Source organism: Sciurus vulgaris (genome assembly GCF_902686455.1).
Source record: "Sciurus vulgaris genome assembly, chromosome: 3".
In the NCBI taxonomy this organism is placed as follows: Eukaryota; Metazoa; Chordata; class Mammalia; order Rodentia; family Sciuridae; genus Sciurus; species Sciurus vulgaris.
Window position 1 is genome coordinate 157610994 of NC_136463.1, and position 26634 is coordinate 157637627.

General features: G+C 36.6%; 1 protein-coding gene across 3 annotated transcripts in view; it reads left to right on the top strand.

Annotated features, from left to right (window-relative positions):
* The window catches only part of PARD3B (par-3 family cell polarity regulator beta), a 1072202-nt gene that overhangs the window by 461729 nt on the left and 583839 nt on the right, over positions 1–26634 (top strand). For all 3 annotated transcript variants that reach the window (XM_079130568.1, XM_079130566.1, XM_079130567.1), the window contains exon 4: positions 4830–4939. In XM_079130568.1, coding sequence (XP_078986694.1) covers positions 4830–4939 — 110 coding nt within the window. The remainder of the gene's footprint in view (positions 1–4829; positions 4940–26634) is intronic.

The window sequence follows — 26634 nt, forward strand, 5'->3', positions numbered from 1 at the left end:
TGAAACGAATCATAGCAGTTGCCAAAACATCCCTATTGCTCTATTCCAAGCAAAAAGTAGAAGTCAGGCTCTAGATGTCTGTTTTATGCTCCTTCTCATTTGTAGGTATATGTCACCAGTTGCCACATCCCCCCACGACCTCCTCCAGTTTCTCTCCCTGTTTCTGCCCGTGACTACAGAGCCCTGTGTCTTGGCATTGCGGTCCCAGACTCTGCACGCTGGAGGCCTCATCTTACAGAACGTCATGTCAGCACTTCGACTGTGACTGCTGCCCTGGGATGAAATGGCACCGATATGGGTGACAAGCTAGCCTTCTGGTTTTGCTCAGGAGGATTATTAACATTAACCATCTTTAAATAAATAAATCTCTGCTGCTACTCATCGTACAATTTAGAACATGTGCCTTTGTGACTTTTGATGTGAGGCTTATGTTTAAAACCACTGTTTGTTTTTTCCGCCGCCTACATCATCAGCGTGTTGTGATTCTTCAGGACCTTGGTTTCAATCTCTAAAACAGCCTGTTCTTCAAGCCCCCAGACTTAATATTAATCAATAAGCCAGCTCTATCCAAAAACAGTCTTCAACATGGAAAACATCCACCTAGTTGTGTATGCATGTGTGTGTGTAAAAACCAGAGACAGAAACTTTCATATAGAAAACACCTTACATTAGTGCCGAGCGTCATACCTTGCTTGACCCATTGGCATACCAATTTGAGCTTTTAATAAATCATTGCCTCTTTCAAAATTCTATTCCTCACACTGAATTAGGTGACCCTCCTTTGGGCTGCCTTAGTGACAGTTAAAGGGGACATTGCATAAGTAAAGACACCCCTTTGTTTACCAGTTTCACCATCACTGAAATGCTGATGCTAGACAATGGGAAGATGCGCTATTGTAGGCGCCTGGGAACTGGCTCTGCTTTCTCCTCCCATGGGGCTGTGGCTTGACTAGTGCTAACTGGGTCAACACCTCAAGGACCTGAGGAATCTCACCATCTTCTTGAAGGGGGTACAGTGAGTGAATATGTGAGATTTTTCTGGAGTGTGGCATGAGCCCTGAGAATACATGGGCTTATACCAGTAGGAAGTGAGTTTTTCTTAACATGGTAAAACTTGGTCAAGTGAGGACGAAGTCACCAGCAGCTGCATACCCAGTCAAGGACACTGCTTCTGCTCCAAGTCACCTTCTCTTTGGTTTCCATAGTTTCAGTGTGTCTGGCTAAATAAAATAGGGACTTGAGCCACTCTGGAATGTGTGCTTATTGGTATGGATTCTCCAAGTATCCAGACCATATCTCATCTATGTTTACTGACCTTTACACTGTGCTGAAATGTTCTTTGTCCCCACATTTTCTTCTCTAAAAAATAAGCTGAGAATAAGCATCACAACTACTCACCTTAATGTCATTGTCCCCCTGCTTGTAAATGTCCTAGTGTATAACAGATCCTCAAATATTTAACAGAGTGGGAAAAATATCAGCTGTTATATAAGACTTTATGCATTAAAGTTCTTAATATTCCTTCTTTTGAGTTTTGCCTCTAGTGGCTTTTAACTATGATTTCACAGAATACTATTGTTCTTGAGCTGAATTGAAGGCTTCTGCCTTTAAAATCAGAGTCTTTTATTAATTACCTGAAAAATATATTTCCCCCCACTTTTGAACTTCCTTCCCACCCATCATATATATATATATATATATATATTTTTTTTTTTTTTTTCCCTTGAAAGCTTTGACTTCTATTGTAAGGCTGTATCTAGCTTAGCACAAAATTAGATTTTACTATTTTCATTGACATATCATTCCATGAAAATTAACTTGCCTTTCAAAAGTTCAGCTTTTTGAGCAGATAATGCTATTCACAACAAGAGCTGTTTCTTCCTTTTCATGGGGGTGGGAAATGGGGAGGAGGGGGATTGCCTGCCTGTGATTGCATGATGGATGCGGCCACGTCCTAGGCATTCCTTGTTTTATTTCACCTCCCATCAGCTCTATAATGTGTTATTACCACCAGGTTTTAAGCAATGAGACTGTGTCACAGAGTAATCCAAGCCCAAGGTCACAGAACCAGCCAAGGGGAAGGTCAGACCATTTGACTCCAAAACCCATTGCTCTGTCCACCCTCTTGGCACATGACAGTGGCATTAGTGTTTATGCTCTACTGTTAAATTGTAAACTCCTTCAATGCAGAGATTCTGATCATTTGTCCCATGGAGGACAGTGGATGGATTTGTCGTCTCCTTATTTCAGTTAGCTTCATTTTGGAAATGTGACTTCTCTTTATATCCAAGCATAGACCTAGAGTACCTTCAATACTTACCATTCTTTGTCTTCCATTGTACATCACAATGTATCTCACTGTCTTTAAGCTGTAACTTGGTCTCTTCCTCACAGCCACCTTCAAACGGGGTTGGTGACTAAAAAAATAACACAAGGAAAGGTTGTTAACTCTCTGAGATAACAGTTCATATTTTAAAATGCTCATTATTAATTCCAATATGGAATAATTTACATTTGCTATTAACACATTAAGACAGCCAAAGAAAAATGGGAAAGTGACTCACCAGTAGACATTCAAATGTGAAGTTTAAAATTAAAAAAAAAAGCAGAGAGAAGAAAACTTTTTTTCTGATGAGCTAGGAGTATGTTAAAGATCTAGCCATCTTAAAGTTTATTTGTAACATTTTGGGAATTTTACTTTTGTGTGTTAATTATTCATTAAACTAATTTTTAACAGATACATAAAATTGTGAAAATCGTACATGTTAATGGCTACCATGTCAAGCTTTTAAATGTTCCAAATAGGTGATGCACTGGTACAAAACTGAACCTTCTGGGAAGTCACACTAATACTGTGTAACTTATTGATTGAATTCACAAAGCTAAATGTGCTCTACTTTAAAATGTTGCCTTAAGAAATCTAGCCTTTTGTCATTAAAATAAAGGTGGACAGTGTGACAGGGCATGGACATGTATCCTTAAAGGAAAACTATCTATTGGAGCTTCTTTTTAAAAAAAAAAGTGTTTATTAACCAAGAAAAAGCACGTTACAGGCACACATGCATACTGTGACATACATATGTGTATGACTCAGCTGAAAAACCATTATAACTAAAATTGTCCCTCACTAAGATTTCCTTTTCTGTGCCTCAGAATCAATTTGTTTTTGATAATAAGGAAACACTTTGGTGACCCATGGCATTCCTTGTTTTTTGGTTATTTGTTTTGTCCATTTGGGGATTATTGAGGTACACTGTCTGGTCAGGTTAAATGCTTGGGGAAAAAAGCCAAAGTTTGATGGAGTTTACTCCATTTTCTTTGTGATTTTAAAGATAACAGGGTGCTTCTGAGGATACTGCATCAGGACGTGTTCATTTCATGTTGCTAGTAATTCCAGGGCTTACTGGAATTAAGCCTGAAAGGAGTTCAGTCTTCAGATCACCTGAGGAAGGGAAAATACCGGTGTAAGACTGGACTTTATGGTGCTTTTTCTTGCTTCTACTCTTCTTGTTTTTCAAAAAAATGTTTTATTTAGGAAACTATTTGCCAACCATACAATTATAGGTACATAAGTTGCTTAAGAAATTTTGGAGATGGAGGTGGAAAGGGTGGGGAATAATGTAGGGATGTAGCCATTAATAAAAAAAAAAAAGAAAGGAAGGAATGAGAACTGAGACTTAATAATATCTTCCTGGCATGGTGTCTGTTCCTTGAGTAGCATGTTAATTTCTTATTATGAAATAATTTATTTTTAAAAAGCCATCTCCTACCTGGACAATGATGAAAAATATTAACAATTCTGTGTTTTTTACAAAACAAGAATGTAGATGTATATAAAATTAGTTTTATACATAACTTAAAACATAAAAGATAAATGTTCCTTTAAACTGCAATAGCTTCAGAGAGTTGGGAATTATTTTCAGACTATTGATAAATGGGAAATTGCATTTCAACTATTTTCAAGTCTTTTCCCAAAAGCACAAATAAAATGTTAATTTTTATGTGAAAGTGATTTTTAAACCGCAAGCAGATTTTTTTTTTTTTTTTTAGATTTTTCTCTATGGTGGCCAATTTTGTATAAAACGTTATTTTTGGCCTAATTGCAGATGGAGTAGTTAGGCTGCCAGCTCTGCTAAGGTTGAATTTCATTTGAACTTTCTAATAGTATGATCTTTTTTCAGAATTTAATAACTGACTCAAATATTAATAGTGGAAGGCTTTATTAAATTAAAAAGAAATCAGGGTATATTTTAGAAGAACTAACTTATTTTCTTTATCAGTTTTTTCTACTTTGAGAGAAAGGAAAGTGAATGGAACCAATCTCTTTGTGTACTTAAATAGACATTAATGCTATGACCCCAGCAAATAATTTATTTCAGTATGTATCATTGTTCAAAAGATTTGAGAAGCACCAAATGGCAGTCATAACTATACTTCTAGCTCTACTGAATAGCAATTTAGACTGACTGCATGAACCTCTTCATTTGTCTTCTGGATAATCATTCTTTTTAATAATCACATATATTTTCTAGATCCGTTTTTAGATTGCCCATTGTCCACTTCTGCACTGCCTCACAGTGTCTGTTCGGTAGAATGGCTTGTTTTAAAATGCAATAGGGGGAAGATGAGAGTTGAAAGATTTTGTTTGCACGTGTCACTCTGTATATAGATGACAAAAGATCATTAAATGCTCTGATTTACAAGCATCCTTAGAAATAGAGTATTTTTACATAAAAGCCTGTTGTAAACCTTTTTAATTAAAACATAGTTGTGCCATGTTCTCTTTTTCCCCCAGGACTCTTTTGACCTCTCACCTTTTTGTTTTGTAGGCACTCCACTGCTGGTGAGGAGAAGCAGTGACCCAGTGCCAGGGCCACCTGCTGATGCCCAGCCAAGCTCTTCACACCCCAGTGGCCAGAGTCTGAAACCTGTTGTTTCAGTAGGTATCCTGCCGTTTGCATTTCTAATGAGAGATCAAAGTCCTTACCCGTAGTCTAACTGAGGCTTTGCAGTCTGGAAAGCAAATTGATAATTAGAGATCTTTTGCTAAGATATACCGTGGTATAATTATAATAGTACATTCTATTAATAGCATATAGGTGCAGTGATAGCCAATATATGTAGCTCTGATTATGTGTCAAACCCTATTTTCAGTGTTTTACTTTGTCATTTAAACTTCTGCTTCGAGGTAAGTTTTATCTTCATTTTACTGATAAGGAAATTGAAGCAGAAGGAGGTTTAGAAATTTAAGTCCACATAGGAGGTGGCAGAGCCAGGAAATTAACCCAAGTGGTCTGGCTCTAAAGATCATCCACATGTGGTAGCACATACCCATAATCCCAGTGGCTTAGGAGTCTGAGGCAGGAGAATTGCAAATTTGAGGTCAGCCTGGGCAATTTGGTGAGACCCTGTCTCAAAATGAAATCTAAAAAGAGCTGGGGATGTAGCTCAGAAGCAGAATGCTCCTGGGTTCAATCCTAGCACCCTCCACCCTACCCACATACACAAAAGACCAGGCTTTGAACCAGCAGACTATACCACTGCATGTCCTTCATCCTGTGGCTTCAAAATATCCAAAGATGCAGTTTATACATTTTTGCTCTAATAACACAATGCTTTGTAAAATCATACCAGGATAAATAGTGATATAGTGTCAAGTTCTCAATGACTATTAGATTTCTAGAATTCATCATTCAAAGTAGATAAAAATAAAATTATATACCCAAACTCCTTATAACCAAATATACTTAAAACTGCTATACTTACATCCATAGGTCAAATGGAGAATAATTTCTTGAAGAGATTATATCTTAGTTCCATATAGGATTGTGGGATCTTTATTGTAATTCCTACTTGCTTTGAAAAGTTGTAAATATTGCACTTCATTCATCCAAATGGCCTGAGAGTTAGATTTTGATTAATAACTACATATCATTGCAATAGGGAATCCTTAATAACATAACCATATTAAAAAGTTAGTTTCTAAAAGCAATTCTTCCATTTTGAGTCTATCTATAGCACCTTGAGAAAAAAAAGCAACATATATAGGTATATCAGAATGCTGAATGGATCAAACAGATTCTTCCAGTTTGGTCTATGGTTTTCTTATCAAGAACCAGTGCCAATATTATGAGGTAAGAATTGCTATACCAAACCACTGGGCACGTACTAATACATTTGTGGCAATGTTTTGCCATATTTCTTCCCTTAAACAGGGAAGCAAATGTCTTGAAAGTATTTCAGGTGTAATGTTCTCTCACTTTCCTACTTAAAACTCTATTCTTTTAAGGAATTATATTTAATGTAACTTTAATAAAAAATCAGGTGTGTGTGGTCTACTTTAATGATGAATATAAACAAGACCAGTATGTGGTGAATGCTGATGGCTTTTTTTTTTTTTTTAACCCACTGATTGAGACCATGTTAAGCCTAAATATATTGGTTTGGGGAAAGAGAACTATATAAATGAGAGAACAGTTGCATAAAAGAATAACTACAATTTAGTATTGATTTTTATGGTATCTGTATAACCTAAAATGAAAGTGTATTTGATTATTGTTTGCATATAGGAAATCCAGTCTAGTTTATCTTTTCATCACACAAAATCAGCTCTTACACCAATTAAAATGTTACCAATATTGCTTTCTCTAAAATGAAATTAGGATTACTATCTTTATGATAGATTCCATAGTCCCACCAAAATATCACACCATGAGTTCCAAGTTAGGGTGTGAGGCAGGATGACATATTATTACTAGCAGAGATGCATATCCTTTTTCATGAAGAAATGCTGGAACCTCAAATCCTTGTACCTCATTTTTTCTGTAGAGTGAAAAGAAAAACAGTTTTATCCAGAGTGAAAAGGAAAACCGGTATTTCCTCCTTTCCTCTCAGTGTCTGTGCGTGACAGCCTGAGACCTAAAATTAGAGTCTGGTCCTTGACTTGCCATGGGATAGAAGCGCATCTTACAACCTCCATGGACATTTGTAAACCTAACATTCCCAGGTACAGACTGACTTATTATATATCTAGTATCCAGATATGGAAGGTGCTCGGTGTATTTGTTTTGGTCTTAGGGAAGCAAGACATATAAATCTGGGGAAAGTCCTAGAAATTCTCAGCAATTAACCTGCTTGAAAATTAATTATTAATCTAAATCAGTCTCTTCTATGTTCCCCCAAAACAATCTGTCAGGCAAATGTTTATCTGTTCAAAGAGTTGGTTCACCCCAGGCAAGAGACAGATGTTTTAACTGCCCTATAGTGCAACACTCAGTGAAGTTAATAAATAGACAGTAGGAGGGGTCTATTTTTACCTAGAAAAAAGATAGTCATTTTTGTGTTATAACTTTATTCATATATTTCTGCATGTCTGAATTTGTAGACTATTTAGATCTACATTGTCCAGCATGATAGCTACTAGCCACACATGGCTATGAAACAATTGAAATAGAGCTGATCTAATTTGAAATGTGTTTGAAGTGTATGTGCACACTGCATTTCAAAGACTGAAGTGTGGAAAAAAATAACATCTCATTAATCATTTTTATACTGACTGTTGAAATGATCATATATTTGGTATTTGGGGTTAAGTACAATATATTATTAAAACTATTTTCACCTGCTTGTTTTTACTTCTTCATAATGTGCTACTAGAAAGTTCAAATTCACAGCTGTTTTTGTTATTCCATTTATATTGTATAGTGAAACTCTGAACAGAAGTAAAATTGAGTATAGCAATAATGAAATGATTGGAGATATTTGGGGGAAGATCTTTGAGGTCCATGTCATCTCCCAGGTGAAAGTATGGTTGAACTTGTATACAGCAAGTCCTGATCCATACATTTGGTTCTAGTGTAACTATTAACAGTGACCCCATTGACTCTCAGAGGAGTTCATATATGGATGTCAATTTTGTGGCACCCTGCATACAGCCCTATAGTTACTTTCATTGTTGGCTCAATGGTAAGAGAACCATAGAAACACAACAGGCACAACTCTCAGCTGTGAGCACGTTACAGAGCAGCTTCTGTGTTAAGCACCTGAGTCCAGGAAAGGTACACTGTGAGACTTAAGGTTCTAGTCCATCTCTCAGATTCTACAATTTACTGGATGCTTCCTCCATAACTTCGGTTATTCTTTACTTGATTTCCATTATTTGATAAGTGATGATGAATACAGGGAATGTGTGATAATGTAGCTGTGTAACAACCAATATGAAAAATAATAGCTTAAAAAAAATCTATGTTCAATTGCATTTCAGTCCAATATCCAAGGGTGGGGGGAGGGAAACAATCAAAATTTCCATCTCTTAAACAGAGTGTTCACATGTAAGTAATTCACAGATGGCAGGACCCCAAGTGGGTTATGTTCAATCATTCCCAAGAAATGAAACTTATAACCCATAACATAAGAATCTGAAGAATGAATATTTGACACATTTGATTATGTTGAAATATTGCCTTTAAGACCACAGTTGATGACTGTTATTTTTAGTTGCACTTCATTAGGCTTAGCAGAGAGGGAAAAGTTTTCACTAATGCCCAGAGATGTGTGGTTTTTAAAAGTTAGAAAAGTTGCACTTATTTTTGGCTAAGTTATTACAAATTGGTTATTTAAGATGTACACTCTGGAACATGTTGGAGTTTTAAAATGGGCTTAAATAAGCAACATCACATTTTCTGCAGGCTTCATATTTGTTTATATTGGTAAGTCACCAAATCTCAGTATTTGTTACTTAAGGTACCACCAGATAATACCACAACAGTTTCCTTTATTCCTCTTTTCATATCAGAATAGTACAATTATTAATGTGCAGATAGCAGTGGCTATTTATCTTCCAAGACAATAGCAAATCCAGTTCTACAGACTGCTTTTGAATTAAAGAAAAAGAATCCTGGGCACTGAGTATGTCTTAGGGACAGTCTGCTTATGAGAAGTCTACCTCCCTTCCCTTGATTGCAACCTGGTGTTCTTGGCTTGAGGGCATGCCATAAAACTAGGTCCTTGAAATTGATGTTCCTGAATTTGCGGATGGAACAGAACTCTAAAACAGATGTGATTTTTTTTCCTTAATATCCGGTTAACTACCATAGTTGTTTTGTGTCTTAATGACTGTTTATAGTTTTAAATTTAACCCTTAAGGCAAATTGATCCTGCAGGGTGAGTAAATTAAAAAGTGGATTCCTGAACATTATAGTACTGTGATCATTCTCAGATAGTAAAGGACATTGTTCTAAAACCATTGCTTATTTTGTATTTCCAAAATTAAGAAACTATTGGTCTGTCTTTAAAAACAAATGTGTCATATATAAGTAAAAATAAACTGGCAGTTTTTGTGGTTGTTAAATTGGAAGTCCATGAATGGGTTGCAGGGAGTCTGGTAACTCTGAAGTTGTATGCCATGACATCCGGTGTGTGTATGTCTGTTTATTTCTCTAAAAAGATTCTATCACTCTTTAAATTTTACAACAAAATTGCAATATTAAGAACCACCAGTTTTTTGGTTGGATAAAATAGTGCAGGGAAGCCAAATTCTCAAAACAGGAAGGATGATAGAGATTAAACAGAGAATGATCTCCCCTCCCTGAAAATATATATTAATTAAGGTTATTTGATTGCATCATCATCTTTTCTTACCAAAACATAGCAATTTTAAGTTAAATAGAAGTTTTTAAATTTCTGCACTGAGGGGTTAAAAATAACTGTTTATTCAGTAGCAGCATCATTTTTAGCAACTCTCAGATTAGGGATAAAGGACTCAGACTAGTTACAGAAAGACATCCTAAGGGGACATGTTTCCTTTTATCCAGTGTGTTCTGCTGGAAGTGAAATACAATGTTCTTTGCAGATTTTGGGATTTTATCAGCAAATATAGTAGCTGGTAGTTACTAGTGAGAGGAAGTATTTCCAACGAATAGCCACATTCTGTGTCTTGCATATAATGCAATAGAGAATTGGTTTGAGAAATTTTCCCTTGTATGGCACATACCTTCCCATGTGTATCATGTACATTGAGGACATAGTTGATGTTTCTAAGATGCATGAGAGAAATTGCTGAGATATTACAGATAAAATTAAATTGTCTTGGCTCTTAGAATTGAAACTCATTGAATTGCCACTGAGGTCAGAGGACTTTAGATTATGGTTGGTGACTATCAAAGTCCTACATAAAACTTAGCAAACATTCTGAATGACCAAACCATATTTTCTACCCATTAGATATTCACTTATGTAGCCATAGAAACACCAGAATAGTATAATGGTTGTAGATGCCAGGATATATTGGAAGGAAGTTTCTATCAATTGCCTTCTAATGAAGAGAGATGGATGCTGAGAAGCAAGGGGAGGGAGAAATAGCATGTAGTATATAATTGCATTATTTAGAGATGCTGAAGCCTACAAAAGGTTTTTCTTTTCTCCCCCTGACACAGTGATTTAATAATAGTCCTGGTGTTTGTAACTCCAGCTGTTCACGCTGTGTGCTGATAAGACCAGAGCTTGGAGACACATTGCAACGATGGTTTTCATATGGCTTTGTTTTCAGGAGATAAAGCTGCCAACCAATATTTCACGGAGCCAAATGTTTACTTATTTTGGCAAGTTTAGGCAGCTTCATTTCTGAAGCAGTTATGCTTGTTAGACTCAAGTTCAGGTAGGAAAAATTCAGAAGTCCAATTTATTCTGCAGCAGGGTTGTTTTGTTTTAACCATATCTTACTAAAATTGGTAAAGCAAATTTGGATTTTCTGAATGTCCACACCATGACTAGTCACACACCCTGGAAATGTGATCCCTGTTCAGGTGTGCACTTCCCCATTATTCATCTTGGGTCTGATCCAAAACTGAAAATCTGAAGGAAAGATCACTATTCAGAGTTCACTTTCAGCAATTAAAAATATAACCCTGATAGGTCGTCTTTGCTATTTTTTCTTGAGCTGCACATAAGGAAAACAGAATGAGTTTGTGTCAAAATAAATTGATCCCTTCAGCAAGGTGCCATCTGGATAGCCTAAGACGTAATTCCTGTCCTCAGGAAACTTGCACCCTACTTACAAAGACCAGAAATAGAGCCCCTAAGAACCCTCTCAGACTGTGAGCCTGTACCAGCATATCAAGCAACATCTATAACCTTCCATCTGAGTGTTCTTTGCCTTTGGTCTGCACTGCACTCTGCTCCAGCCTTCCTACCCCCTGAAGGGAAGTGCCATACACAGTGTCTCTATTAGCCCTACTTCCCTGAAGATAACTGCTTGTTCAAATGTCTGCATTTTTTCCAAACCCTGAGCTCCTCAGAGGTATGAACCAGGTTTCTTTTCAATTTTGTACTTGAACCCCAGGCACAGAGTGGGGGCACATAACAGACTCCCTTAAACATATGACTAAATGTCAAAACTTTCATTTCTGAGATGGACAGGATGAATCAATTCAACAACTTTTAAGCAATTTTAATTTCTATTGTACAGATGTGTGTTTTATTTTGTATATATGAACGTATGTGTGTGTATGAATTAGATTGGGAAATTCTCTGTTTAAAATATGGTGTTGCTTCCCAAATAGTTTCAATTTAGAATATTCTGTTTTAGGACAATGTGTTACTTGTTTCTTCTTTTGTGTTGTCAAGGAGAGAGATGTTTAACATAACTTCTCTACTTTGAATAGCTTGTGGGTTGGTGGCTGAGATCAGCAGTTTGAATTGTGAAACCTACTTCATCTTCTAAGAATTCTAGCAATGACGTCAGCATAGAAATTGATTCTGAGAAAGAGTACAAATATAGGAAGAAAAAAAGCCTTAGCAATTAAGATCATTAGTTTTATTGTTGTTGTTGATGTTTTATTTGTTTGTTTTTTTATCACTAAGCTACATCCCCAGACCTTTTTATTTTTATTTTTATTTTTTTATTTTGAGACACAGTTTCAATAAATGTTTAAAGGTTTGCTAAGTTGCTAAGGCCAACATTAAACTGAGATCCTCCTGCCTCAGTCTCTGTAGTCACTGGGGTTACAGGCAGGTGCCACTGTCTGCCACTAGTTATAAATCATTATTAAGGTTAATTTTGGCAAGTTGAACATGACAAGTGAACAGAGATAGAAATTAATCATGTCATGCAGTTGGAGTCAGATACCTGAGTTCTTTCTCTTGTCAATAAAATTGTAAGTTCTAACAATTATCAAGTTAACAATCCTGGTTGTTATATCTTTGTAATCATCTAATAACTGTGTCAAAGAATTTAGAAATCTCTTTGTTAGAGTAGAAATTTGGGGACAGTTTCTTTTTACCCATTACACCTAAAGATTTTCCCCTTCTAAATTATCTTCCTACTCCATCTTCGTTAAGATTTTTTCTGGATTCAACTGATATATAAGATTAAAATAGCAACTGGTATGTGAAATTAATTAAAGTGTGAGAACATTTACAAGGTGTTCTTAGCAAAATACTAATAAACATATCAAACTCATTTTAACAGTATGGCAGGTCCAATTTAACAGTGTTGTTAGAAATTTGCTAAAGGTTGATGTTTAAATAATTTTAGTCCAAAGGACAAGATTCTGTATCCTGATTTCATCAATACACTATGTACCCCTGAGAAAATTATTTAAATTACTGGATGATTTCCTCAGAAATTTTACATAACAAAAAGGAAATAATAGAGAACCTGTGCAAACTCCAGATTTTGGTGACTTAAACATACAAACTAGTGGCTTCAAGTTTCCAGATGTGAATTATTAACTTGGCATGAAGTCAGTGAATTTTATTTTTAATATCTTAAAATTCACAAATGTTCTTGGAATTAGGATATCTTCCCATCTAAAATACAAGTCATCTATTTTCATTTACCAAGTGAATAATTTAGAGAAATATTTTTTTAAAAAGATGCACATGTACAGGGGCAGAGCAGACCTGAAAACGTGCCTGTGTCTCCATATATATATGCACACCTTCTTTGGAGGAATGGTGCTGCCAAAATCTGCAGACAAATGTGCATTAGTCATGGTACTTTGAGGGAAAGTCCAGGGTAAGAATTGCTCTCATCTGTCTTTTTATTGGGGCTTCTCTGTGATTTGGAACACTTAGGAAAGTTGATGGCATGGACAGAAAGGATTAGTGAGAGTTCATCTTGGGTAGAAGCATAGCTGGTATTAAAAGAAAACTATCTTTTTTTTCCTTGAGGATGGGTGTAACTCAGATGTCTCTTATGATGAGGGATTTCCCCCCATCCCACACACACACCCCCAACAATAAACCTTCTGAAGCAACAGTTTCATTTTGGTTTTCCGTTGCAAAGTCTAATCATAGAATGACATTGTAAGACATTTAAAAGACTTTCCTTCTCAGGAGGGTGGCCCCTTTCCTAATAGCTGCATGCTATAAACCGAGTTTCTGATTTAGATGAATCACATTTTAAAAGTAGCTACTGTGTGTGGTTTTATGCTTGTGGAAACAGAGAGCGTCCTCATAACCAGCATGTGAGCTTGTCACTACACAGCTTTTGATGTCTGAGGAGATGATCACAGGGGACTCTGGAGTGAGTTAGCGTTGAAGTAACTGGTGTGCAGCGCGGGAGTAATCCAGAGCCTTCTGCCAGGCCTTTAAACAGTTTTTAAAGAGTCACTACTTTTATAGCAAATCTTTTTTAACTTCCATCTGGCCTAAAATTTTCAAACTGACTCAGCCTAGGTGTTTTCCACTGATTTTACAGTTTTCTTTCCAGGTAGAATTCCCTACCTCCTAAGCAAGAATGGGTGAATGGCACCTGTTACAAAAATAATAATAAAGGGCTGTCCCTACTATACAAAAGAAAAAGGTGGAAAAATGCACCAGAGGTCAGAATCAACTGACTTGCTTAAAGAGCATCTTGTCTCCTTTTTCTCTGCTTTAAGTTCAATCACGTCAATCACCCAGGTCTTCTTAATTTTAATTTCCAATAAAATACATTTGACATTCAGCTATATTCTTGTAAAGATCAAACATAAACAAATTATGCCTCAAAGCAGCTAATATTGTCATAGTCTGATTCTCCATATTCAAAACATCTTTTCAAAAACTCACATTAACCAGAATTTATTTGAATTGTCTCATAAAGATAGGCATTTGTTTTAAAGGCTATGTAATTTGTTCAGTGAAGTCCCTATCCAAAATGCTTAGTACCAAAAGTGTTTTGGATTTGGGATTTGGACTGGGAGGAGGGGTGGGCTTTTGAATCTTTCATATACAGACTGAAGGATGAGAACCATGTGAAAACAATAAATCTGTTTATGTTCATATACACCTTATACACACAGCCGGTCTGGAGGTGAGTTTATACAGTATTTTCAGTGTGTTTGCATTTGAGTAGAAACCTATCATATGAGGTCAGTTGTGGCATTTTCTACAAGTGGCATCATGTTGGCACTGAAAAAGGTTCAGAATTTGGAGTATTTCAGATTTTCAGATCAGGGATGCTCAGCCTGTATGAGAGAATTCATGTTTATTTGTGAATAAATTATTACATACTGCTATATGTGTAAACATATTTATCACACTTGACCTCCTGTCTAGACATCCCTGATACTCCCCATGCTTCCAGGCTTCATGTTACATTTCTTGAGATAACTTGTCCCCCACTTTTTATGTGGTAAAATACACAATAATTATCATCTTCTTGTGTGTGTGTGGGTGTGGGATCCGTGCAGGCCTCCCACATGGTGGGTAAGGGCTGTGCCACTGAGCCCCCATGGTACCCTTTTTCAGTGCACAGAGCGGTAGTACAGCTACATTCACATCCGTGCGCCTCCGTCATCACCCTCTCTCTGGAATGCTTCCTCTTACAAAACTGAAGCCCTACACTCATGAAACAACAAGTGGCCACTCTCTCCTCCCTTTAGCCCCTGAAAACTGCAAGTCTGCTTTCCCTAAGATGGTGACAATCCTTGATGCTTCATATAAATGGAGCCATGCAGCACTTATCTTTTTGTGTCTGGCTAATTTCACTTAGCATGATGTTCTCAAACTTCATTCATGTTGTTGCATGTCAGAAATGCCGGCCATTTTAAGGCCAAATTATATTCCATTGTACAATTATACCACATTTTGATTATTCATCTATCGATGAATAATCACTTTGGTTGTTTCTACATTTTACCTGCGGTGAACAATGCTATTATAACATGGGTGTATAAATCTCTTCAAAATCCTATTTTCCATTCTTTTAGGTTTATACATAGAAGTTGAGTTCCTAGATCATATGATTATTCTATTTTTCATTTTTTGCTGAACAACCAAATTCTTTTCCACAAGAGGTGTGCCATTTTACACTTCCATCAAGAGCACACAAGCGTTCCAATTTCTCTATATCCTCACCAACACCCTTTTTAAAAATATTTTTCTTTTAATGTAGCCATTCTAATGAGTATAAGATATTTCGCTGTTGTTTCCTTTTGTGTTTCCCTAATGATTTGTATGTTGAACATCTTTTGAAGTACTTAATAGCCATTTCTGTATGTCCTTTTGAGATATGCCTACTTGAGTCCTTTGCCTATCTTTGAATTGTGTTTTTTTATTTTTTATTGTTGAGTTTTAGGAGTTCTCTATTTATTCTGGGTGTTATCCATTATCAGGTAAATGATTTATGGTGTTTTCTTCCTTTCTGTAGGTTGCCTTTTTCATTCTGGTTTATTGTGTTCTTTGATACACATTCTTAATTTTCATGTAGTCCATCCTATTTGTTTTTTCTGTGTCTTTTGCATCATATATAGGAATTCATTGCTAAATCCAATATTATGAAGATTTTCCCCATTTTTGTTCTAAGGGTTGTGTAGTTAGCTCTTACATTTAGGTCTTTGATTTATTGTGAGTTAACTTTTGTGAATGATGTTAGGTAAAGATCCACTTATTTTTTCTTTTCTTTGGGGGGATGTTAATATATAGTTTTTATTGCACAGCTTTGTAAAAACTATTTTTTCCACCAAAATATTGCTAACATTCTTCACAGAACTAGGAAAAACAATCCTAAAATTTGCATGAAGCCACAAAAAAGACTCTAATAGCAAAAGCAATGGTTTACCAAAAAGAACAAAATAGAAAGCACATCTGATTTCAAAATATGCTACAAAAGTTATAGTAATAAAAAGTAGTATGATATTGCTAGAAAAACAGAAAACAATAGGCCAGTAGAATAGAATGAGAGCCTAGAAGTAAATCCACACACTGTAGCCTATTGACCTTCAACAAAGGTGACAGGAATATGCGTGGAGAAAGGACAGTCTTTTCAAGAAATGTTTCTGGGAACATTGGATTTCTGCCTGCAAAAAAAGGGAAGCTGGACTCCAGTCTCTTACCACATGCAAAAATCAACTCAAAATGGATTTATTTCAGAAGAAACCAGCCCCCAGATTATGAGACATGACTATGAGATAGAAGAGAGAGACAGATAGATCCAGGATTGCATAGGAGTCCAATTTGCTGGGGACTTAGAGACAGAAACATGTCTGAGAATCCAGCATCACAGGAGGATCCTCTCACTCCAAAGCAGAAGAGAGTTTCCATGCCTGACTAGACAAGGATGGGCTCCAGCTAACTGGAATGAACCTGACCTTTCTTCAAAACTGTCAACATGTGTTAGACTTCAGTTAAGAAATTTTTCTGGGTATCAGTAACTTATATAACCACTTGCTATCTTAACAACTTTGTCCTATAAGGTTGAGATGGGTGCCGGGCCAGCATAATATTTGTGACTGATGGCTGTAGTCTTGTCAGCGGGATCTCTACAGGATTAAGATTTGAATGTAAGAACTGAAACTATGAAATTTTAGAATAGAATATTTTGGATAAGACTTCAAAAGCATAGGGTTATAAAAACAAAATAGATGAACAGAATTAAAATCAGGTAAAAAAATCTGCTGTAAACAAAAAGTAATCAATAGACTGAAGAGACAGTTCATTGAGGGGAGAAATTTTCAAACTATGCATTTATAAAGGATTTCGCCCTGGTGATCTCCAGGCTGATAGACCTGCGACTCACTGCCCCCTGCCCGGCATCACAAGAGCCTAACATACCACAGGCCAGGAAAAGATCAGAATTCAAGGCTTATACGGAATGCTCTTTCACACTATCATATTGAAAAAATCCTAAATTGAATTCCTAAATTGTAAACTGAGGACCATCTGTAGCCTCAACTATATTATTTCTTTCCATAAGAATTTGCAAGTTCAGTTTTTAATTGCCTTGGTTTACAGATGAAAAATATCAGTCTCAGACAAGTTAACTCCTTTGCTTCAGATCACACAGCTAATGAGTTTCAGCTTTAGGATTTGACTTCAAACATGTCCCTTAATCCAAGTGCAATGTACAATTCAGATCCAGTGTTGGCCTTAGAATCTGCTTTTTTCCCCAGTATGCTCACATTGTTCAAATGCATTGGGCAGGCTTTATTTAAACTGCCTTCTAAGTCAGTTTTAAACATTTCCCCTCCTGAAAAAATTTTGTTTTATCATTTATAGTGACATTTTATATTTCCACCAAAAAAAGACTAGAACTTGCATTGTAGAGTTGATCTCAAAATAACTGTTTACACAATTCAGATACCCCTCTGAAGGAAAAAGACTTGCCAACCGCAAAAGAATTGATTCAGACTTTAAAAACGTTTATGGAAAAAGAGACTCAGAAATGCTTGAAGCAGCAGGGTTTTATAGGCCGTCTTTGTTTATCCAATTGTCTAGTGGTTAAGACAACTAGGTTTTATCCCTGACTCATCCATTGGCTCTTTGTCAGGTTAGGCAAGTATAATTTTGCTCTCTGTCTGGAAGAAGAAGATTGGCTTCTATCTTGGTCACAGTGGAATTGCAAGGTTAATGCCTTTTATCTTGAGTACAGCATTTAGCAGACTGTGGGTGTTTAATATATGTTAATAATAGTGATAATAATGAATGTTGATAATTAAAGGTCTTTTATAATTACTAAATTTCTAATGTGTGTTAAATATAATTAAAGGGAAATGATTTAAATTAATATGCATGCATACAAAAACTAGAGCTAGCCATAGCTTTTATTTTTAGCTTCCTAAATAACATCATGAATGTGAATCCAGTTTTAAGAAATCCAGTTACAATGCAGTTTCACAAGGGCGCGTGTGGAGAACATGAGTGTGCTTCTGGTCTGGAAGCTGGGAAGGCCTCTGTTACATTGAAACACATGATTATGAAAGGTAGTCCTGCTAGGGATGTTTGCTATTGGACCTTGACCACCTGAGGTTGTGTATGGGACGTCGTTATTGTGATTTATCTTCCTAGTCCTCCCCACGGTTTGCTATGTGGAAGAAAGGTTCCTTGCTGGAAGCAGGACAACCATCGGAGGCAAAGGGTCACAAATGCATCTGCCTAGAAGACAGTTGGTGCAGAGAAAAACAGTGGTTGTAAAAAATAACCCAGGAAATTCAGCTTGGAGATTCATTCTTTGAACCCAGATGCTCATGGTTACTTAAGGTTATTACTTCATAAGAGTGATAGTAGCCTGCTGTGAACCTGTGGCTAAGAACAGGGACTCTCAATGTGACTACCTGGTTCAAATCTAGTTCTCATTGATTTTTGTCAAGTATTTGCCTTTTTAAAATCTGTTCCTCTTTAAAATCTGTTGCTCACCTGTAAAGTCATAGTAATAATGCTTACCTCATAAGACTGTCTTGAGAAATAAATGAATAATTACTTGTGAAAATTCTTAGAATACATGGTAGCTCTGTATATGCATATTAAATAAATGTGGTTAGATTCACACCATACACAAAGGAAAAGGGTAGCAGGATAACATAGCAACAGAGGTAAGTCTGATGAGTATTCTTCTTAAAAGCTAATTTTATCAGGTTTAGCTTTAATTTAAGGAAAGCCACCTTAGTACACAAGCTAGAAAAAAAATTAATTCGATTCTAAGTCAAGCATTAAATTGCATGTTGAGTGTCTTTTGCTTATAGAGATCTTTGCAAGTTCTATTCATTTGAAAAAAGAAAAAAAAAAAAAAACAAACTCCTAAGACCACTTCTTAAAGCAGTATTAGACCCTACTTCAGTGAATACAGCCCAGCTTTTCTTTCTTGATGTCAATGGGTTTCTCTTATAAACATTTCATTTAAGTTGAAAACTAGAAAGAAACAGAAAAGGAAGGTTTGTTAGCACAGGTTGATTTCAAATGGTTCAAAATACCATCCATCACCTGCTGAAACTTTTTGGAGACCCCTGCCCTTTTCAGCAGCCTGATCCTCCTCTGGCTCTGTGCAGTCACCTTCCTTCCCTGTCTGTGGGGCAGATACCTTCTTACTTAAGACAAGGCTGGATACCATCTCCTTTCCTAATTACTTTCTGATATCCTGTTCCCAGATATGTGATACCCTTTCAGTAATATTTTTGAAGTAATGTATGATATGACATTGTTAAAGTCATGATGAACATATTGCTATTGTGGAAAGCAATACTTAATACAAGACCAAAATATCAGATCAGATATGAATCTCATAGAGCTCCAGTATTGGTGCCCTGGTACCCCATGCTGGTTCCTGACTCAGACATGGTCTGCTCGGCTAGGTGCAGCCAACTCTTCCCTCATTGCTTCTTGCCATCTTCCCTCTATCCCCTGCCCTCCAGAAGAGTGGCTTGCACTTCTGTCCTCAATGGCAGGGACACCCTTCATTTAGGTTTGCTATGTGTCTCCCTCCATCCCCCAGAGTGGAAGTGTGCTGAGGGCACACTGCTTGTTGTGTGGCAGATATTTATAACTGCTTAGTGATTGAATAGGTGAATGAATGAACAAAAGAAGCAATGGGTAAGAAAATGGAAAAAAAAGAAAACTGAACAAAGTGTCAGATTCTAACCAATGGATATTTTTGTAGAGAAAGATTTTAAAAACTGTATTGAAGTAAAGAACAAATTTTTTTTGTTTCCTTTTACATGTTTTATTAGTGTATTATGCATAATAGTGGAGTTCATTTCCAATAGTTATAAATGCATATAACATTTGTTTCCATTTTAATCCCCAGTATTTCCCCTTTCCTTCCTGTCCACCCTCCCCCTGGTCCCCTTCCTCCACTCTAGTGGTCTTGCTTTAAAGGTAATGTATAGTTCATATTGTCTAATCGTTTTGGATCAGCTTTTTCACTGCTGTGATTAAAAGGACCTGACCTGAACAACTGTAGAGGAGAAAGGTTTATTTAGGGGCTCACAGTTTCAGAGGTCTTTATTCCTATAAGGCAGGCATTCCATTCCTCGGGGCTTAAGGTGAGGCTACACATCCTAGTGGAAGAGTGTGGTGGAGGGAAGCAGCTTACATGGTGATCAGGAAGCAGAAAAAGAAGTCCCACATTCCAATACAAATATTATACCCCAAAAGTCACACCACCAGTCCCACCTCCTCCAGCCGCACCCTAACACTTCAGTTACCACTTAGTTATATTCCCTAATAGCGGATTAATTCACTGATTGGGTTAAGACTCTCACAACCCAATCTTTCTCTCTGAACCTTCTTGCATTGTTTTATATGTGAAACGTTTGGGGGACCCCTCACATCCAAACCATAACACTACATCTACTGAACTTCTATTCTGCCCCCCACCCCTTATTGGTGGTTGAGCTTTCACATATCAGTAAAAACATACAATCTTTGATTTTTAGGGAATTGGCTTAATATCAGTTAGCATGATAGTCTCCAGATCCACAGTGAATCCAACCATCATGTACATTCACAACAATGGGGTCCTAATTAGAATAAGATAAATTCCATGTTGTACAATTATATCAAAATGGATGTCTACACTATCACATATAACTAAAGAGAACCAATAAAAAGTTTTTTTAAGAAGTTGAAAATGTATACTTCACTTTAAATAATTTTTAAAATGGACTTTAAATTCATTTAGCATGAAATATAATTATATTATATATATGTATCTCTATCATAAAAGAGTAGACAGAAACCTCTGAGAATATTATGCCATTTCTGCCTTTTTAATATAGTTTAAACTGCTTCCCTCCAAGTCACTTTGCAACTTCGTTCATTATAAACATGGTGGCAATGGGGTAGGGTTTGAGGCTTGTCTGGAAATTATTATAGTATTCAACTCTTACTTCTGATCAATGTCTTCTTAATGGGTTGGCCAATATGTAATTGTGATTTAAATTTCTGTGTGCACTTGGGATATATAAAAGAATCCATTAAATATGAACATTTAATTCAAAATTTGAGTTTTCCTGGATTTCTAAAACTGTTTTGATGAATAGGTAAATTCAAATTAGAGTCTTTGCACAAACATGTTATATTTAATATATAAATATGAAGAAAAATTTTGATCTGGAACCAGAAGAATTTGCTGACTATCCATAAAATTTTCCATAAAATAACAAGTAAAAATAAACATTCTTCCAACGTTCCTGCTTCCATTTTTTTTCTTAGTTGCCTTTAATACTTACCTAGATAAATTTTGCAACCCATACTATATCAATTTTTTGTGTGACTAAATCCCATATGATAGAACAGTATGGGTGGATTTTTTATCCTACCAGGCATGCCTTAATGATTTATTGCATTTTGTAACCTGAAGTAATTTACCTTAGGAATTGCCAAACTGATCTTTGGTTTTAAAGGTCATGATAATTTCAAACTGATTGGTCAAGGATAACGTGAAAATAAATATACTGAACATATAAATCTAAGTATCAATTTCAGGAAAAAAATTCTTGTCTGGTTTGGAGAAATATTTTGTATAGTATTAGCAATTGTGTGATCCTCAAGTAATATTAGACCTGAAGACCATTATGGAAAATTATATATTTGTGAAAAGCTCTCATAATTTTTCCCCACTTTTGACTGTATTGGTTTCTGAGATCTTTCATCCATAAGCTTGGGCTGATCTCTGTAAGGTGATTTAAAATGTCTGCCTGCCTTAATAAAGAGCTATTGGTGTTCACTGTATCCAAGTACCATAGACGTGGCTGAGGATTAAAAAATGAATAGATACATGGATCTGTCCCCATGGATCTATCATTTATGTCTAGCTCTCCTTCATCCACTGAGGAGTATAAACATAAATGGAATTATGCTCTATATATTGATAACAATAGAGCAGGTGCAATGATTTTACTTTGCTCAAGAAAAATCTATAAAAATCAAAAAGGAAATTTGAAATAATTATCTAGGCATGTAAGTTTCTTCAGAAATGCTGAGCTTTAAAGGATGAATGAAAACAACCAGGCCAATCATGCGGAAATTCCATTGTTTTAGCCAGAATGTTACAAAAATTGAGATGGAAATGTAAGAAATAGTATGCTTTTCCCAAAGAATTGGCAAATACTTTGGTTTTTTTTTGGAGTGTTTTGAGAGATAAGAGATATGTAGGACCAATATATCACATATGTGAACTTGACTTTTATATTGTATACAAGGCCATTAAAGAGTGTTAAGGGGAAGTTCTGCAACCTGAATTGTGCAAGAACCAATAGGTATGATTAAGAAATATTTAGGAATTAATTGACTCAAGACAGAGTATAATTCTTTTATTCACATAAACTTGGATACTGGTTCAATAATAATTATAAAACATGTCTGTATTTTCTTTGTGCCAGTCATTGTTCTAAGTGCTTTAACTATATTATCCAATCCTCTTAATAACCCTATGAGTTAGGTAACATTTCCATTTCCATCTTAAGGATAAGAAAATGATACTGATAGAGGATAAATAAGGGTCAAATCATTCAATTTAATGGCTTATAAGTGGCAAAAATATTTAGAAAATAAATTTATGGATCTTTAACAAGTGAGTAGACTCTACAGAAGATGTGAAGAATAAAGCGAAATAAGCCAATCCCCAAAAACCAAAGGCCGAATGTGTTCCCTGATAAGTGGAGAATGATATACAATGGGGATGGGGGTGGGGAGTAGAGAAGAAATGGGGGAACTTTAGATTATGTAGAAAGAAATGAGAGGAGGGGTATGAAAAATGGTGGACTGGAATAGACATCATTACCCTATGTACATGTAGGATTACAAAATGATATGAATCTACATTGTGTACGACCATAGCAACAAAATGATGTACCCCATTTATACAATGAATCAAAATGCAGTCTGTAAAAAATTTTTTAAAAAAATTAAAAAATAATAATTCCCATATTTCATGTTTGGTAGTCAACCTGAGTGCTCTAACAACTCATGTAAAACTTAGAATTAGGTTGTAGGCAAAGATACAAATAGAGATACTTGGAAAAAAAAAAAAATAGGTCTTCAAATCTTAAAGTTATTGAAGACCTTATAAGAGCAATTCAGGAGAGGGAAGTAGGGGAGAAAATGTTTTGCTGTGAGTTGAGAAGGAAATTGGAGGCAAAGCAGTGGAAACAGCTCTTATGGAACTTATAATCACATTGAGGGAGAACACACAGAGTTAGCTAATAACAATTTAGAGCTCTTTTAGTTTCTAGTGGCAAAAGTACAATTTAAAATTATTAAGTCAAAAATAGGTACTTTTGGGAGAATGGTTCTTATAATCTCATAGGAGAGTATTGAACATTCACATTTGGGGAAATGAGAGACAGATTGCCCTGTCTTCAGGAAAAACTAGGATCAGAGACTTCGTCTTTGCTTCATTTCAGATTTCATACTTTTCCCTATAGACCAGCTTCCTCAACACAGAGATCAGGCATGGCTGTTAAAAAAACTGGTTTTTCCATTTCCAGAGAGAACTTGTTATTTTCTTAGACTCCAAGAAGAAAGTCTGATTGGCCAATATTGGCCCACTTTACCCAAGTCATGGTGCTTCAAATCAGCATGGCACTGGAGGCAGAATGAGAATGGTCTGCAGGCATTTGATATATGATCCTAAGATGGGCAGAGCAGTTTTCAGTATGGGGAAAGATTAGGAGGAACTCGCATAGATGTATGCAATGCCACGGTCAGGTACGAGTCACCAGTAATGGCAGTGAATGCTGTAAATTCAGAGCAATGTTCAGTGCTGGGTGGGTCAAGGGAGCTTCGAGGAGAGAGACAACCTGATATGGGCCTTCAAGAAAATATAAGCATTTGATAAGCATGGAGATTTCAGTGCATCAAGAATATGCAAGAAGTGTTAGAGGCAGATCTCTCTGGCAGTGAGAGTGCACGCTGACTCTCAAAGAGTCCTTAAAGACCATTTGGCCCCAGAAACACCTGAGGAGTTTGCAAAATACCAATCGCAGAGCTACAACCCAGTTGGTTGATCAGAATCCTTGAGTAGAGTCCAGGGAATCTTCATCTTAAACAAGTACCCCTTGTGAATTTCCAGTGCATTGAGAGCATGGTGTGACATTAGGTTATAAAAATGAGGGCCCTGGCCAGTGGAGAGCAAGTGCTTGGGCACCAGAAGCCAGGGTCTGCTATTTCAGCATTGGTGTCGAGATGGAGCAAACCCATCTCGACATCATGCATTTATTCAAAGATGCTGCTGAAAAAGTGAAGAGATCACAGTATATCTGACAAATTAATAAACACCCTGGAGCTGTGAAAAATAAACCAACTAACATTTTTAACATGAAATTGTGAAGTTGTAAAAACCAAGAACAACAAAAAACTTAATGGGACATTTTGCTGAAGGGTGATGAAACACAGGACTTTTGTTTTGCTTTGTTTAATAGACTACATTTACATGACAATAAAGATATCCTGACATGATTCATAAAATAAAACATAAGCACATTTTTTCATTCCCCATTTAATAAGTCACATTTAGCATCAGCAAACACAATAAACAAACTAACTAACAGCAAAAACCAAAAACTAACCCTCTCCTTAGGAAAAGGAATTATGTCTCATGCCACAGAAGCAATATTTTTGGACACATTCCTTAAATTTGGAAAAGTTAATGTGTCTCAAGTATTGGACTGAGATTGAAACAAGTTGAGAATAGATAAGTTTTCCCCTGCAGATTCTGTGCATAGTCTTCTGCTCTCCATTGGCCAGTGGAGGACTAATCTTAATCTGATCATGTCGAACAGAACAAACCTGCCCTTTAGCATTTCTTTGTCTGGCAGGCATCCTGACATTTGGTTGCACGGTCAGCAAGAAACATGAAGAGAAGTTGTTTCTGGTAAAGCAGTTAAGTTAGGTGCTTTTTCTCCTGAAAGTTAGCAATATTCTAGCTCTTGTGCAAGGCTAGACTGATAAAGGAATCAATGAAGCAGAACACTGTAAGCCATGGATAATTGTGGTTATTCCTACTGGAGTTAAAAATGTAATGTGTTCAGTACCAGCAAATACATACCTCTAGGTTCCAAGATGGAGACCTACTTTGGGATCTTGTCGCTGGCTCTTTGCGGTTCCAAAATCCACGGATATTTGTTGCTTGCATCAACAACTTGCACGGGTCTTATGGGTGGTGGAGTGGAAACTGAGGCACTTCTATCTTTCTCTTTAGTGCACTGCTTTCTTGCTTGTTTGTTTATAGAGGATAGAGGAAATGAGGTTTACTTGCTTTGAGAGGGGAGAGAGAGAGAGAGAGAGACTTTGCTTATCAGAGAGAGAGACTTTGCTTAAGAGAGAAACTTGCTACGCCTTAATGTCCTGCATCCTGTGAACTAAGGGTACGTCTACCTAAGGTGCCCTAGTGATGCGGTCTCAGCTCTCCGTTCTGCGATCTGCCTTCCGCCACTGCCTGCTAGCTGCTGTGCCATTTTCCCCTACTAGCTGCCGTCGTGCGTTCTACTACTTTTCTGCTAATGGCTGCTGTAGCGTGTTTTTCCCTCTGGCTGCTGTCGTGTCCTTCTCCTGCTTTTCTTCTGCTAATGGCTGCTGTCTCTGTCTCACTCCGCCTACGCTTATATCACCTCCAGGAGGCGGAGAGCAGGGCCACGCCTCTTACGCAAAGATTAGGCGAGAGGCTCCGAGCAGGCAATTAGTGCTCGAGAACACATGCGCATACATTGTGTGCGTGGAGGAGAAAATCACCTGAGTGTGCTTATGTCAATTAACCTCCTCGCTGCCGATGTGATCAGGCGCCATCCCGGCGCCGCCAACATGGCACAGCCCCCAACAGGATCTAAGCTGAGAGACTGACTTGTGTGACCTTGAGGAAGCCAATTTCTTCATCTATAAAATAAGAAAGATGGCACAATTAAAATGAAGTGCTCAGCCCCTAACTGGCAGGAATGTAAATCGGTATAACACATTGGTTTCCTTGGTGATTTTAATCCTCAGTGAATCAATTGGTAATGTAACTTTTTTCTACTTATTTTTCTATTATGGTTTTTCCTCTAGATCCAAATCATCTGACTTACATAAGTCTTATTTTCACTTTTCATTATCACTTTCAAGTGGCAAAAAATACACTGAAAGAGATGGAACTGGCTTTGAGTCTTTGAATCCCACTCAGTGCACAGGGCAGCCTGTGGTCTCACAAACTTGAGGGGCAGGGGTGGGAGTGGGTGAAAGAAAGGGAAACAGGACAAAAATCATCTACTGAAGGCCACCAGCACTCTTCTACTTGGTCACCAAACATTTCTTTGTGTCCTTTTTCTTTGTTTTTTTTTTAAATTATGAATATTAGGATCGTTATTATAAACATTAGAAATATCTTCCCCACTCTATGATTTTCTTCTGACTTTATAACTTTAGTTTTTAAATATAGTAGCTTTTAAAAATTTTAGTATATAATCT